At 55.7% G+C, this 16,371-nt stretch overlaps 1 protein-coding gene across 1 annotated transcript in view; it reads right to left on the reverse strand.

The window, feature by feature from the left end:
• The window catches only part of LOC108101266, a 108,771-nt gene that overhangs the window by 25,282 nt on the left and 67,118 nt on the right, over positions 1 to 16,371 (reverse strand). The window contains 24 exon segments of the mRNA XM_043207965.1: positions 58 to 369; positions 433 to 1,080; positions 1,141 to 1,446; positions 1,504 to 1,818; positions 1,875 to 2,207; positions 2,271 to 2,588; positions 2,696 to 3,646; positions 3,707 to 4,006; positions 4,067 to 4,411; positions 4,472 to 4,783; positions 4,847 to 5,803; positions 5,867 to 6,175; positions 6,239 to 6,889; positions 6,947 to 7,591; positions 7,649 to 8,263; positions 8,331 to 8,666; positions 8,724 to 9,041; positions 9,096 to 9,743; positions 9,798 to 10,100; positions 10,155 to 10,451; positions 10,512 to 10,856; positions 10,914 to 11,234; positions 11,292 to 11,618; positions 13,149 to 16,334. Coding sequence (XP_043063900.1) covers positions 58 to 369; positions 433 to 1,080; positions 1,141 to 1,446; positions 1,504 to 1,818; positions 1,875 to 2,207; positions 2,271 to 2,588; positions 2,696 to 3,646; positions 3,707 to 4,006; positions 4,067 to 4,411; positions 4,472 to 4,783; positions 4,847 to 5,803; positions 5,867 to 6,175; positions 6,239 to 6,889; positions 6,947 to 7,591; positions 7,649 to 8,263; positions 8,331 to 8,666; positions 8,724 to 9,041; positions 9,096 to 9,743; positions 9,798 to 10,100; positions 10,155 to 10,451; positions 10,512 to 10,856; positions 10,914 to 11,234; positions 11,292 to 11,618; positions 13,149 to 16,334 — 13,398 coding nt within the window.

Below are 16,371 nucleotides of genomic sequence, written 5' to 3' on the forward strand. Positions count from 1 at the left end.
AACGAGAAGGGGGAGACATAAACACCTCTGCGAGTTTTTCAAGCTTGAAACACTTACGGGGAATGGGGTAACAACGTGTGAATGGATCGCCTGTAAAACCTGCATGACAAGAGCAGAGTGGAGCATGGTTCACAACCCGGCAACTGGCAGAACTGCCGCAGGCCCCAGGACAAGGGTCAATGCACTTGTGACGAACGCAGGCCTTGTCAAGACTGCACTCTGAAGAAACCGTACACTCAGGCCGGCATCCCGGCGGAGTGCCCACATACTCCGGAAGACAGGAGCAGGTGGCCACACCATTTTGTTCACGACACTGAGAGTTGGGTCCGCAAGGAGACGGTTGACAGGGGTTGACATATTCCCGAATTGCTGTAAAAGATTTCAAGGTGTCTAAAAACGCGTTCAGGGGTTGCAATTGGTGGGACTTCTTACGTTTCTGTTCGATGTTGCAGTAGCGATAGGGGTCACCCACATAGCCGCTGAGGCAGTTGCAAGTCGGCAAGTGGTTGCGCACAAAGCATTCGGCATTTTGGCCACAACTTCCGGGGCAGGGATCACGGCACTTCTGATTGACACAGGCCAGCTGAGAGGGGCAGTCGGTGTCGACCACACACTCGGGGCGACATCCCTCGTAAGGATTGCCGAAGTATTCCGGCAGACATTGACAGGAGCCGACTCCGTTCTGCTGCCGACACTCGGCAAAGGAGCCACAAGGATTCGGGTTGCAAGGCTGCACAATCTTAACCGGTTCTCTCTGAATGTGTGGTGCACAACGAACGAATGGATCGCCGCTGTAACCCGGCTGGCAGTAGCACATAGCACTATGGCTGATCACCCGACAAACGGCATCGGTGCCGCAGAGACCCGGACACGGATCCCTGCAGCGGTTATTCGTGCAAACATGCAGCTGGCTGCACTCGGAGTTGGAAACACATTCGGGCCGGCAGTTGGGTGGAGTGCCAAAGAAGTTCGAGAGGCAAGAGCAGGAGGGCGTGTCTCCCACTCGACGACACTCGCTGTTGGGTCCACAAGGTGAAGGCTGGCAGGGATCTTGGGGCACAAGGTCTCGTTGAGGTTCAACTAAAGGTGGGACATTTAATTTATGCTCTTGCTTCAAGGTATTTGTGCTTCCAAACTTACTAATCAGGTGGCACTGGACGATGGGATTGCCCGTGTAGCCGGGTCTGCAACTACAGATAGGACTGTGGCTCACAGTTCGGCATTCGGCATAGGCCCCACAGGATCCTGGACAGGGGTCAACGCACCGCTGGTTTTGGCAAGCCAAGCTTGGGGAACAATCATAGTTGGTGGTACACTCTGGTCGACAAGAGGGCGGTACCCCAAAGTAGTTGGGAAGGCAGCTGCACACAGCTTGACCATTTTGTTCTCGACATACGGCATTGGAGCCACAAGGCGAGGGATTACATGGGTTACGGTATACATCCACTGAGGGATAGGAAAGAAATAAACTGGGATTCTCACAATATGGAGGGATTAACATACGTTGCACTGGGGAACACTGCACAAAGGCATTGCCCGTCATTCTCTCGGGACAATGGCACATTGCAATGTGGTTGACCACATCGCAGATGGCATTGATGCCACAGGTTCCTGGACAAGGATCAGTACACTTCTGCTGTACGCAGGCCAGGTTTCGGGGACACTCTGAACTCAAAACACACTCGGGTCTGCAGGCCACGTAGGGATCGCCCTGATAGTCGGCCAGACAGGTGCACTCTCCCTGATTCGAGCAGATGGCATTGCTGCCGCAGGGACTGGGATTGCAGGGATCGCGTGGCTCTTCTCGGGCTGGTGGGGCTGTGAAGGGGTTTTTGCTTAGTCGGGATAAGGGTTAAGCTTAGGGAAACTCTTACGTGGTGCAGGGTGGCAGGCCAGGAAGGCATCGCCCACATAGCCCCGCAGGCAAACACAACTGGGGACGTGACTGATGACCCGGCACTCGGTCTGCTGACCACATGCACCGGGACAGGGATCTCGGCACCGTTCGCCGATGCAGGCCAAGTGACTGGGGCACTCCGCATTGATGGTACACTCGGGACGACAATGCGGCGGAGTGCCGAAGTAGTTTGGCAAGCACGAGCAAATAGCTTGATCCTGTTGATTCCGGCAGGATGAGTACAGACCACAGGGTGAGGGCACACAGGGATCGCGGTAGGGAACTAAGTCCCTCAGGGGCGGTTGGGGAACTAACATTGGACAGAGCGGGTTAGGGTTGGTCGAGAACACAATTGAGGTTTCTTTCTTCTTACTTATTGGTCGGGGCAGGCAGCGCACGAAGGGATCGCCGGCCATGCCGGTGGGACACCTACAAATGGGGCTGTGGTTGCGCACCTCGCAGATTGCCTGCTGGCCACAGACACCGGGACAGGGATCAACGCACTTTTGGTTTATGCACGCCCTATTGGGGGCGCACTCAGAGCTCGAGGTGCACTGGGGTCGGCAGTTGGGCGGGGCACCTTCGAACTCGGGACGACAGGAGCAGACGGCCTGCTCGTTCACCTCGCGACAATTGGAATTCGGTCCGCAGGGAGACGGTTGACAGGGGTTCACATACTCATGGACAACAGCTAGTTATGGTTAGAGTACAGTACAAAACAACGCTTAGAATTAGTAACTACATCCACGACTACGACCAAGTTTAGTAAGACTACTTGAATAATTGGAACTCGCTTACGTTCTGGCGGTTGGCTACAGTAGCGATAGGGATCGCCAATATATCCCGCGAAGCAGTTGCACATCGGCGTGTGGTTCACGACATTGCACTCGGCGTTCTGTCCACAGCTTCCGGGGCAGGGATCTCGGCACTTCTGCTGTTGACAGGCTCTGTTCGAAGGACAGTCCGAGTTCAAAACACACTCCGGTCGACAGCCCTCGTACGGGTTTCCAAAATAGTCCGTAAGACACTGACAGGCTCCAGCTCCATTTCGTTGGATGCACTCGGCATTGGCGCCACAAGGCGACGGTTGGCAGGGATTGATGATCTCCACATCCTGCACAATGGGCTGGCATTGGGTGAAGGGATCCCCGGTCAAGCCGGCATCGCAAATGCACATTGCTGTGTGGGAAACTACGCGGCAAGAGGCACTGAAACCGCACAAACCGGGACAAGGATCGCGACACTTCTGATTAATGCAAGCCAAGTTCGAAGGGCACTCAGAGTTGGCCACACATTCGGGCTTGCAATAGGGCGGTGATCCCACGAAATCAGCAAGACACGTACAAGTGGGCGTTTCACCCACAGCGCGGCATTCAGAGTTGGGACCACAAGGCGAAGGACGGCAAGGATCCTGAGGCACAATGTCCTGACGCGGTGGCTCGATAATCTGCTGACAACCCACGAACGGATTGCCAGTAAAGCGTGGCAAGCAAGTACAGAAGGGATTGTGGTTGACCACACTGCACTGCGCATTGCGACCACAGGACCCGGGACAAGGATCACTGCACCTTTGGTTCACACACGCCAGATGGGTGGGGCACTCCGAGTTGGATGTGCACTCCGGACGACAGAGTGGCGGCGTTCCAAAGTATCCCGACACACAGGAGCACACAGCTTGCTGGTTAACCTCGCGGCATTGGGAGTTGGGTCCACACGGAGAGGGCTGGCAAGGCTGAATGCGAACAGGGGCTGAAAGGAAATCATGGGTTGGGAAATCGCTCGGTTTCGGACATGCCCTAAAATATTTACGTGGTGCAGGTTGGCACTGAACGAACGCATTGCCATTATAGCCCTCCGGACAAGTGCACATGGGCACGTGATTGATCACAGTGCAAATGGCGTTGGGGGCACAGGTTCCCGGGCAAGGATCGAAGCACTTGTGGCGCGAGCAGGCGAGCTCACGTGAGCAATCTGCGCTGGTGATGCACTCGGGACGGCAACCGCTGTAGGGGTCGCCATGGTACTCGGGAATACACGAGCAGACTCCATTGTTGCATTGAGCATTCGGACCGCAAGGCGAGGGGTTGCACGGATCGTCCAGTTTGACCGCTGAGAAAGTTCGACATTTTGAATCCTTCTTACACTTTACAGTCGTTTGATGGGGCTTACGTGTTGGTGGCGGTGGTGGCAAGGGCTGGCACTGACTGAACGGATCACCCGAGTATCCCGCCGGGCAGGTGCAACTAGGCGTGTGATTGATCACATTACAAATGGCACCATAGCCGCAGGAGCCCGGACAGGGATCCCTGCACTTTTCGTTAATACACGCCTGACTGCTGGGGCACTCGGCGTTGATGCGGCACTCGGGACGGCAGTTGGGAGGAACTCCCAAGTATCCACTTAAGCAGGAGCAAGCGGGAGCATCTCCCTGGGCGCGGCACTGCGAGTAGGGCCCGCAAGGAGAGGGCACACAAGGGTCGACCGGGGTCTTTTGCACAGGTGTGGGTGGTACCGCTTTGGAATAATGAAGGCAGTTAAGACTGGGGATAACCGTTTTGGGAGGAAACAACTTACGAGGCTTGGGGAAGCAACGATAGAAGGCATCGCCCGTGTAACCGGCGCGACAGGAACAAATGGGGCTGTGGTTCACCACTCGACAGATGGCCTGATCACCACAAGTATTTGGACAGGGATCTACGCATTTCTGGTTTACACAAGCCTTGTCGATTGGGCATTCTGAGGATATCGTACACTCGGGTCGACAAACAGGCGGGGCACCCACATATTCTGGCAAGCATGAGCATATTGCTTGCTCATTGACCTCGCGACACTGAGAATTGGGGCCACATGGCGATGGCTGGCAAGGATTGACGTACTCCTTAACGGCTATAAATGCAAGTAACTCTTTTAAGTTTTTTAAAACGAATACACTTTGACCATTGCTCTTACGTTCTGGGCGACGTTCTGGGAGGCACGAGCGGTACGGATCTCCGGAGTATCCTGTTGTGCAGCTGCAACTGGGCACGTGATTCAGGACATTACAGATCGCATTCTGACCGCAAGTTCCAGGGCAAGGATCCTGACACTTCTGCTGCTGGCAAGCCCTGTTCGACGGACAGTCCGAGTTGAGAACGCATTCAGGGCGACATCCCTCATACGGATTGCCAAAGTACTCAGGCAAGCACTGACATGAGCCAGCATCTTGTCTAGCGGTACAGCGGGCATTGACTCCACAAGGACTGGGATTGCAAGGGTCCAACTGATCTAGTTCCTGAATCCTCCTCTCTGTGCAGAGAGTAAACGGATCACCTTCCATGCCTTCCGGACACACGCAACTTGGGGTGTGCGAGATCACTCTGCACTCTGCAGATTGTCCACACAGTCCTGGACAAGGATCGCGACACTTCTGCTGAATGCAGGCTTGGTTCGTGGGACACTCTGAGCTGGTAACGCACTCAGGCCGGCAATTTGGTGGAGCTCCAATGTAGTCCGGCAGACAAGTGCAGGAAGGTGACTCGTTCACTTCACGGCACTGCGAGTACGGTCCACAAGGAGACGGCAGACAAGTTTGTCTTGGTGGTGGCACCGGTGGCTCGATGATCTGCTGGCAACTTACGAACGGATTGCCCGTGAAGCGCTCCAAGCATCGGCAGAATGGGCTGTGATTGGTCACATGGCACTGGGCACCACGACCACAAACGCCTGGACAGGGGTCTATGCACTTCTGGTTGCGACAGGCCAGGTTCAAGGGGCAATCCGAGTTGGTGGTGCATTCCGGTCGACAGAACGGTGGACTTCCTATGAAAGGCGTAATGCAGGTGCAAATGGCCTGCTGGTTAACAACGCGACACTGAGAATTGGGTCCGCAGGGCGAAGGCTGGCAGGGATTTTGCACAACGTCGAGCTCTGTAAATTTCGTGACTTTGTAGTAACTGAGAAGGGAAGGGGCTTGGGGTTGAGTTTTCTTACGTGGAATTGGGCTGCACTGAACGAAGGCATTGCCTTGCATTCTTTCCAGACAGCGGCAGTTGGGTATATGGTTCAAAACTTCGCATATTGCGTTGGTGCCACAAATACCGGGACAGGGATCAACGCACTTGTGACGCACACAAGCCTGACTACGGTCACAATCCGTATGAAGGACGCACTCAGGACGACAACCGGTATACGGATCGCCATGATATTCGGGCAGGCAAGAACACACTCCATTGTTGCACTGGGCATTCGAGCCACAAGGTGATGGGTTGCACGGATCCTCCGGCGGCAGTGGGTCGCGTACTAATTTGGTAAAAGGGAAGTTATGTATTATGAACTTCGGATTCAATTGAGAACAGTTCTTACTTTTCTCTGGAATTGGCTCCGGATTGCAAACACTGAATGGGTCACCGATGTAACCCGCTACGCAACTGCAGATGGGCGTGTGGTTTATAACATTGCACAAAGTGTTGAGGCCACAAGAGCCGGGACAGGGATCGCGGCACTTCTGATTAATGCAGGCCTGATGACTGGGACACTCGGCATTGATAGAACACTCCGGACGACAGTTGGGTGGAGTTCCCAAGTATTGGGGCAGACAAGAGCAGGATGGAGTGCCGTGAATCTCGCGACACTGAGAGTTCGCTCCGCAAGGCGAAGGAACACAAGGGTCGAGGGGTTCACGTTCAATTTCGACTGGTGGCGGCGGCTGACGGTAACAACGGGTAAATGGATCACCCGTGAATCCACTGAGACAGGTGCAAATGGGATTGTGGTTGCGCACGCGGCACTCAGCCTGCTGACCGCAAACATTTGGACAAGGGTCCACACACTTGCGGTTCACACAAGCCTTGTCAGCAGCGCATTCCGAGCTACTGGTGCATTCCGGACGACAGGCGGGCGGAGAACCTATAAACTCTGGCAAGCAGGAACAGACGCCCTGCTCGTTGATCTCCCGACACTGCGAGTTCGGACCGCAAGGAGACGGCTGGCAAGGATTCACGTACACGCGTTCAGCTAAAAATAACCATCGATGATCACAGAGTCCTTGGGCAATCGGGGATTTATTCTTACGTGGCTCGTTGACAATAATGCGACAGAAGCTGTACGGGTCTCCGGTATAACCAACCAAGCAATTGCACGTGGCCAGGTGATTGACCACCTGGCACTCGGCGCTTTGGCCACAGGTGCCCGGGCAAGGATCGCGACATTTCTGGTTGACACAGGCCAAATTGGAGGGGCAGTCAGAGTTGAGAACGCACTCGGGTCGACAGCCATCATAGGGATTTCCGAAGTAATCAGGCAGGCACTGGCATGATCCTGCACCACCACGTTCCTCGCACTTCGCGTTAACGCCACAAGGACTGGGGTTGCAGGGCTGCAGAACTTCGGGAGGAGTATCCCTGATAGGACTGCACTGACTGAACGGATCTCCGGTGAAGCCACTGTCACACAAGCACATGGCACTGTGACTGAACACCCGGCAATTTGCATTTTGACCGCAAAGTCCTGGACAAGGATCCCCACATTTCTGGTTAATGCAGGCCTGGTTTGTGGGACACTCCGAATTGGATATACACTCAGGTCGGCAATTTGGCGGGGCACCCACAAATTCGGGCAAGCAAGAACAAGAAGGTGAGTCTCCCGACACGCGACATTCGGAGTTGGGCCCACAAGGCGAAGGCTGGCATGGATTTTGAGGTCTTTCATCGCGTATTACTAAAAGAACTTCGGATGTCAGCATGTGAGTGGGATAGAATAACCGAGGTTGCTTACTTAGCTGCTGGCAGCTCACGAAGGGATTTCCGGTCATGCTAGTGGGACAGCTGCAGAAGGGACGGTGGTTGACCACGTTGCAGAGGGCGTTGAAGCCACAAGTTCCGGGGCAAGGGTCGCGACACTTCATATTCTGGCAAGCTTGGTCAGCTGGACAGTCGGAGTTGGCCACACATTCCGGCCGGCATCGCGGTGGACTGCCCACGTAGTCAGCCAGGCAGGAGCAGACCGCAGTCTGTTGCACCACCTGACACTGACTGTTCGGACCGCATGGCGATGGCTGGCAGGGATCCTGAATCTTGGCAGGCGGCACCGGTCGACACTCGAAGAAGGCGTTGCCGGACATCTGCTCTGGGCAGCGGCAAATGGGAATATGGTTGGTGACCTCACACAGGGCATTCACGCCACAAGTTCCGGGGCAGGGATCGATGCACTTGTTGCGCACGCAGGCCCGATCTCTCGGGCAATCGGTGTTGAGAACACACTCTGGGCGACAGGAGACATACGGATCTCCCTGGTATTCGGGTATACAAGAGCACTGGCCATTGCGACAGAGCGCGTTGGCTCCGCAAGGCGATGGGTTGCAAGGATCGTCGGCGACTGGAGGTGCTGGAGCTACAAAGGGAGGTACATGGAAAGGAGGTAAGCTCTTTGGATCCGAAAAACCTATCGAAACACCTACGTTCTGGAGGTTTGGGATTGCAGTTGGTGAATGCGTTGCCTATATAACCATCGATGCAGGCGCAGAGTGGAGTGTGGTTAATGACACTGCAAACAGCGTTTTGACCGCAGGCTCCTGGACAGGGATCGCGACACTTTTGGTTGATGCAGGCCAGCTGACTAGGACACTCCGAGTTTATCGTGCATTCGGGGCGGCAGTTTGGTGCCTGGCCGATGAAGTTAGCCAGACATGAACAAGCAGGAACACCGTTGATGTTGCGACACTCGGAGTTAGGACCACATGGTGTTGGTATACAGGGATCCCTCAGAGGTTCTTCCTTGGTCTCAATAATCGGTGCTGTGGTACGGGAGGTTTTAATATTGGTTACCCAAGGATTAACAGTCTCGGGCTTACGTGGAATGGGGAAACAACGAGTGAAAGCATCGCCAGTGAAGCCGCTGAGGCAACTGCAAATGGGGCTGTGGTTTCGAACTCTGCATACGGCATTGCTTCCGCAAGTGTCCGCTGTGCAGGGATCCACGCATTTCTGATTGACACACGCCTTATCCACAGAACACTCCGAGGAAATAGTGCACTCGGGTCGGCAAGAAGGTGGCGCTCCCACAAACTGTGGCAGGCAAGAGCAAACCGCTTGCTCATTGGAGACGCGACACTGAGAATTTGTACCACAAGGATTGGGTCGACAGGGATCCACATACTCGTTGCGCGGTGCTAAAATATTGGACTTGAGTAAAGGGAAGGAAAATGTGGACGGTTGCCGCTTACGTTCTGGCGGCAGGTTGCATAGGCGGTATGGATCGCCCACATATCCGGTGAGGCAACTGCATGTCGGTAAATGGTTCACCACTTGGCAGTTGGCATTCAGACCACAAGTTCCTGGGCAAGGGTCCTGGCATCTCAGTTGTTGACAAGCCCTATTGGACGGGCAATCCGAGTCGAGCATGCACTCCGGGCGACAACCCGCGTACGGATCTCCGAAATATTGTGGCAGACACTGGCAAGATCCAACTCCATTGCGATCACGGCATACAGCGTTCGGTCCACAAGGACTCGGGCTGCATGGGGTGCGGATTTCGTTTTCATAAGCGATCTCCGGTCTGCACTGCACGAACGGATCTCCGCTGAAGCCCTGCTGGCAAATGCATTGCACCGCATGGCTGACCACATGGCACTCGGCGTTGAGGCCACAGCGTCCTGGGCACGGATCGACGCACTTCTGGTTAACACAGGCCAGTTGACTGGCGCAATCCGAGCTGGTCACACATTCTGGCCGGCAGTTCGGTGGACGTCCTATGTAGGTTTCCAGGCAGGAGCAGGCAGGCGCCTCGCCGACCGGACGACACTGGGAATAAGGTCCACAGGGAGATGGGCGGCAAGGGTCAACGGGGGCAACGTCGCGAACAGGAGGCTCGACTGGGAAAGGGAACTCTTGTAAAGGTGACTCTTTTGTTGGCATAATATCCTTACTCTGGGGCTGGCAACGAACGAAGGGGTTACCCGTGAACCTCTCGGGACATGTGCAGAAGGGACTATGGCTGACGACAGCACAATTGGCGCCCACTCCACATGTTCCGGGGCAGGGATCGCCGCAGCGCTGGTTGAGACAAGCTTGGGTGGGTGCACACTCGGAGTTCGAGGTGCACTCGGGTCGGCAGGATGGTGGGGCTCCAATGAAGCTTGGCAGGCACGAGCAAACTGCCTGCTGGTTAACCTCGCGGCACTGGGAGTTGGGACCACACGGCGAGGGTCGGCAGGGATTGATAACTGAAACTATGGTGGGGATGGTTAGCGGAACAGTTGGGAGGGGTAACCATTTCGACGTACTCTGCACCGGGGAGCAGCGGATGAAGGCGCTGCCAGCAGTGCGCTCGGGACATCTGCACATCGGAATGTGGTTAATGACATCGCAGATGGCATTCTCGCCACAGGTTCCAGGACAGGGGTTAACGCACTTGCTGCGACGGCAAGCCTTGTCCCGGGGACAATCCGAATTCAAAACACACTCTGGCCGACAGCCGGAGTAGGGATCGCCGTGGAACTCGGCCAGGCAAGAGCAGACTCCAGCGTTGCATTGGGCATTGGCGCCACAAGGTGATGGGTTGCAGGGATCCACATATTCCTCTGTTAGGTGGGTTGATTGGTTAAAGCTTTGGTTTCTTGTTGGTTGTTTAGTTTTCTTACGTTGCACTGGCTCGGGTGGCGGGGCAGGTCGGCAGCTGCTGAACGGATCCCCCGTAAAGCCAGCTGGACACACACAAATGGGCGTGTGGTTGACCACATTACACTCGGCGGCATAGCCACATGAACCGGGACAGGGGTCTATGCACTTCTCGCGTATACAAGCCAGGTTCGAGGGACACTCGGCACTGATGGTGCACTCGGGTCGACAGTTGGGCGGCACTCCCAAGAACTCTGGCAGGCAAGAGCACGACGGCACTCCCTGGACATTGCGGCATTGACTATTCAATCCGCAAGGCGAAGGCAGGCAGGGATCGCGCTCAACCCGTTGAATTTCAGGTGGCGGGGCTAGGGAAGGCATTACCATTAACTGAGGGATCGGTACTATTGGGGGTACACTCTTACGTGGAAGGGCATAGCAGCGAGTAAAGGAATCACCGGTGAATCCTTGGCGACACTGACACAAGGGTGCGTGATTACGCACTCGGCACTCGGCGTTGATGCCACAAGTGCCGGGACAGGGGTCCTGACAACGTTGACTGATGCACGCCTTATCGGTGGGACACTCGGTGCTCAACACACATTCGGGTCGACAGTTGGGCGGCAGACCGATGTGGAGCTCCAGGCAGGAGCACACGGCCTGGCCGTTGAGTTCGCGACACTGGGAGTTGGGACCGCACGGTGAGGGACGACAGGGCTGAGAAGGTTCGGTCACACGGGCAGGGGCTAGAAAGGGTCGAAGGTCAGGGGCGAACAGAGCGGTTTTAGGGTGGACAATCTTACGCTGGGGTGGTTCCACATGGCAGTAGCGGTACGGATCGCCCGAGTATCCAATGCGGCAGGAACAGGTGGGCAGGTGGTTAGTGACACTGCAGTCCGCATTGCTGCCACAGGTGCCGGGGCAGGGATCGCGGCACTTCTGCTGCTGGCACGCCTTGTTCGAGGCGCAGTCCGAGTGGCGGACGCACTCCGGACGACACGACTGGTACGGGTCGCCAAAGTGGTCGGGCAGGCACTGGCAGGAGCCGATGCCGTTCCTCTCGCGACAAACCGCGTTCGAGCCACAGGGATTGGGTTCGCAGGGGGTCACCTGCTCATTGACAATGCGTTCTATTGGGGGTAGAGTGATTCGGAGAGAGGGGAGAGAGAAACGTGGAGAGGTGTTTTCATTATTTACTCTCGAGTGAATCGGTTTTAGTACAGTACAACACACCTGGCGTTGGGGTTTTCAGCTGATTAATCCGATTGCAGTTGTGGTATTATTGTAGCGGATTAGAGTACAAGTACGAGTTAGGTGTTCGCATTAATCGCTCCAATCGAGGGAGTTTACGTTTCAGGTGCAGTGGTTCGAAAGCCACTTCGTTTAGTTTGGTTAAACGCTGTGTGCTGAGTGCTTTTTGGCGGTGTTATGTAAGTGCAGTGTGCCAATTTGATTGGCCTCGAGTTATGTTTGTGTCGTAAGAAAAACAAGTGTCCTTTGCGGGGTTATATCATTTGATTTATTGCTCAATGTTAAACAATTTTCATACGCTACAGTTTTATGTTATACGAGTTCGGTTTTAATATTCTAATTAGGTGCTAACGCAGTTTTTGGTTTGCTTTTGACTAGTACTTAGTTAATTTCCTTGGCTATCCGTAGGCAGAATTTTGGGTGGGGGTCAACAACAACGCAGTACTCAATTTCGGGTATTTGGGTTAGGATCAATTTGGGTAGTAAGCGAGTGGAGAGACAGGGACTTTTGTGTTTTGGGCCAAATAACGAATTAGGTGAAAGCGTTTCGCGAGGATTATCCCCCCATTCAACTTCAACAGTAGGGGCGCAAGGTAATACTTTGGAGGCAACAACGATATCGTCAAGGGTTAAAGGCAAATATCAAGGCGGGTGATTTGGTGTGAGGCATTAAAGGTTGTATAAGGAAGCAATAAGGCGTGGCAAGTTTGCATATTGTAATTGAGGCGTTAGGGGCAGTAAAAAGCAAATTAATAATTGACTAAATTTAATCAAAATCTCTGACTAGCCCAGCATACAGACACTTCCAAGAGCACGATCACTCAGACAACTCGTACAGAGTGCGTGCTGCTTGAAATTTGCATTTCGCTCGAGTGCATTGTGATTTCGTGTAAAACATAACTGGAACGAACACTCATTATTTTGCAATGCATTGTGCCTGTGCGTGCGGTAACCATAGATTTCGATGAATGTAAAAAGTGTGATATAAAAACTGCCTAAGAGCGCATCAGAATAAGTCACGCGTTTGAAGTGAAACACAAGTGCCAACATTTAGTGCATTTAAAACAAGTACAAGGAATTGCAACGATTGCAATTGCTTTTCAGGTGATAATTGTTCTTTTATTCTAATGCGCTTGTAATGAATGTGAAACTTGTTTTTAAAGGGCATTTAAACCTAGGGGAAACATGGATTTTCACTGAGATTCCAAAGGTTGATAATACTGAGATTTTGCATAAGTTTCACATTCTTTTAAATCACTCAAGGCGTAAACAAATGTCTTGGCTGTTCGGTTTTAATAATAGCAAGTGTTGTACTGGGCGCCCAGTGAGCAACCAAAACCATGAATTAACTTTTAAAAGCTGGTCTACGCCTTGGCCTAGCTACTAGGTAAATGAAAAGCGGGTCCTACCTTGCTCCTTCTGACAGCCGGTGAACGGATCTCCAGTATAGCCCACATCGCATGTGCAGATGGGTTGATGATTGGCCACATTGCAGCGGGCATTGAATCCACAGGCATTCACGCACGGGTCCGAGCACTTTTGCCGTATACAGGCCTTGGTCGGCGGGCATTCCGGATTGATGGAGCACTCGGGTCGGCAGCTCGGCGGCGTTCCAATGAAGGTGGCTGCGCAGGAGCAGGCCGCGTTGCCATTCAGAACCTTGCACTCGGAGTTGGGTCCGCAGGGGGACGGCTGGCATGGGTTCTCCGGCGTCGGCGGCGGCTTTCGCTCCTCCTGGTAGCAGCGAGTGAACGGATCGCCCGTGTAGCCCGAGTTGCAGGAGCACGACGGGTTGTGGTTGATCACCTGGCAGCGGGCGAACTGTCCGCAGGCTCCGGGGCACGGATCCACGCACTTCCTGTTCACACAGGCCATGTGCAGGGAGCACTCGGAGCTGACGATGCACTCCGGCTTGCAGGCCGGCGGGGAGCCCAGCATTCCCGGTTGACAGGCGCAAACGGGTCCCTGGCCGGAAATGTGGCACAGGCTGTTCGGTCCGCAGGGATTTGGCTGGCACGGGTCCTTGGCCACCGGCGTCTCGTGGCGGCAGTGGACGAACGGATCGCCGGTGTAGCCCTGCAGGCAACTGCATATCGGTATGTGGTTGGAGACGTCGCACTGCGAGTTCTGGCCACAGACTCCCGGGCACGGATCCACGCACTTCTTGTTCAGGCAGGCCTTGGTTGGCGGGCAATCGGTACTCAGGGTGCACTCCGGGCGACAGCCGATGTACGGATCTCCCTGGTACTCCGGCAGGCAGCTGCAGACGCCGTTCCTGCACTCGGCATTCGATCCGCACGGCTGCAGATCGCAGGGATCCTGGCTGAGTGGCGGTGACTTTGTGGTCTCCTCGATGAATTCAATGCAGCGCACAAACGGATCGCCGGTGAATCCTCCGCGGCAGGTACAGATGGCCAAGTGGTTCTGCACACGGCAGTCGGAGTCCAGTCCGCAGGAGCCGTCGCAGGGATCGCGACACTTCTCGGCGATGCAGGCTCGGTCCGGCGAGCAGTCCGTGTTGACAACGCACTCCGGGCGGCAGTTGGGCGGTGCTCCGATGAAGTTGGGCAGGCACGAGCAAGAGGCCTGGTCATCGCGCACCCTGCACTCGGCGTTCAGACCGCAAGGCGAAGGCTGGCATGGCCTCTTCACTGGCTCATCTTTGGGTCCTGGCGGCGGTGGTGGAGGTGCCGGGTAGCAGCGGGCGAACGGATCGCCCGTCATGTCCAAGGGACAGCTACAGATCGGGTTGTGGTTGATCACCTCGCACTTGGCATTCAGACCGCAGGTCTTGGCGCAGGGATTGGCGCAGCGGAACTTGTGGCACGCCTTTGTCGAGGGACACTCGGCATTCACAGTGCACTCCGGCTTGCAGTTCGGCGGGGATCCAGTGAAGGTGTCCAGGCAGGAGCACACGGCCAAGCCGTTGGCCACCCTGCACTTGCTGTTGGGTCCGCAAGGCGAAGGTGTGCAGGGTTCCGGTGCCGGAGTTGCTGAGATCTCTACGCGGCGACAACTGGCGAACGGATCACCAGTGAAGCCGTCGTTGCACACACAGTTGGGCACATGGTTGACCGCATAGCACTGGGCGTTCAGTCCGCAGATTCCGGGACAGGGATCCTGGCACTTGTTGCGGATGCACGCCTTGTCCGTGGGACAGTCCGAGCTGAGTACGCACTCGGGCCGACATCCCTCGTAGGGATTGCCCTGGTACTCGTCGATGCACTTGCAGGCGGCGGCTCCGTTCCGCTCGATGCACTCGGCATTCGCTCCGCAGGGAGACGGCTGGCAGGGCTTCGGTGGCTCAGCCTGCTGCGGCACACACTGGACGAAGGCGTTGCCAGCGTAGCCGGACGGGCAGGAGCAGGAGACAGCGTGTCCGATGACCCGACACTCGGCATTCGTGCCGCAGGACGCCGGGCAGGGATTGCTGCACTTGTTGTTGATGCACGCCTGCGTGGACTGGCAGTCCGGATTGATGATGCACTCGGGTCTGCAGTTGGGCGGCGAGCCAAAGAACTCGGGCTGGCACTGGCAGACTGGTCCATTCCTGTCCGGCTTGCAGATGGAGTTGGGTCCGCAGGGCGACGGCTGGCAAGGATCCCGAGGAGTGGTCTTTACGTCTGGCGCAGGAATCGGTGCCGGTACAACGCACTGCTTGAACGGATCACCGGTTCGTCCAGGTGGACATCCGCAAATCGGGCTGTGGTTAATCACTTCGCAACGGGCCTCCAGTCCGCAGGCAGCGACGCAGGGGTCCACGCACTTCTTGTTGACACAAGCCTGCAGGGCGGAGCACTCGCTGGACACCACGCACTCGGGACGGCACTGAGGCGGCGCTCCGATGTAGCCCTCCAGGCAGGAGCACACCGCATGTCCGTTGACGTCGCGGCACTGGCTGTTCGCTCCGCACGGCGATGGGGAACAGGTCTCAACTGGCGTCTCTTCGGCGATGGGTTTCACGCGGCAGTTCACGAACGGATCGCCCTCGTAGCCCTGAACGCAGGAGCACACCGGAATGTGGTTCATCACCTCGCAGATGGCGTTGTTGCCGCAGATTCCCGGGCACGGATCCACACAGCGGTTGCGCATGCAGGCCTTGTCCCTGGGACAGTCAGCCGAGAGTGTGCACTCCGGACGACAGCCCTCGTAGGCGTTTCCTTGGTAATTCTGCTGGCAGCGACACTCTCCCGCAAAGCAGTCGGCGTTCTGACCGCACGGATTCGGATTGCACGGATCGTTCACGACGGGCGTCTTGGGCTCCTCCTTCTTCGTGCAGCGCACGAAGGGATCGCCCTCGAAGCCCTCGATGCAGTTGCAGATGGGCAGGTGGTTAAGCACATGGCACTTGGCCTCGAAGCCGCAGGATCCGGAGCAGGGATCGGCGCACTTCTGGTTGATGCATGCCTCCGTGGGTCCGCACTCCGAGTTCAGAACGCACTCGGGGCGACAGCGGGGCGGCGCTCCAATGAAGTTCGGAAGGCAGGAGCAGGCCGGACTGTTGCCCACAATCTGGCACTTGGCGTTGGGTCCACAGGGAGATGGCACACATGATGCGGGCGCCGGCGATGGAGTGGTGTTTTCATTGGTGATAGCAATGCAGTTACACAATAACAATCATAAGTTATTAGG

This window comes from Drosophila ficusphila, unplaced genomic scaffold (assembly GCF_018152265.1).
Source record: "Drosophila ficusphila isolate 14025-0441.05 unplaced genomic scaffold, ASM1815226v1 contig_412, whole genome shotgun sequence".
Taxonomy (NCBI): domain Eukaryota; kingdom Metazoa; phylum Arthropoda; class Insecta; order Diptera; family Drosophilidae; genus Drosophila; species Drosophila ficusphila.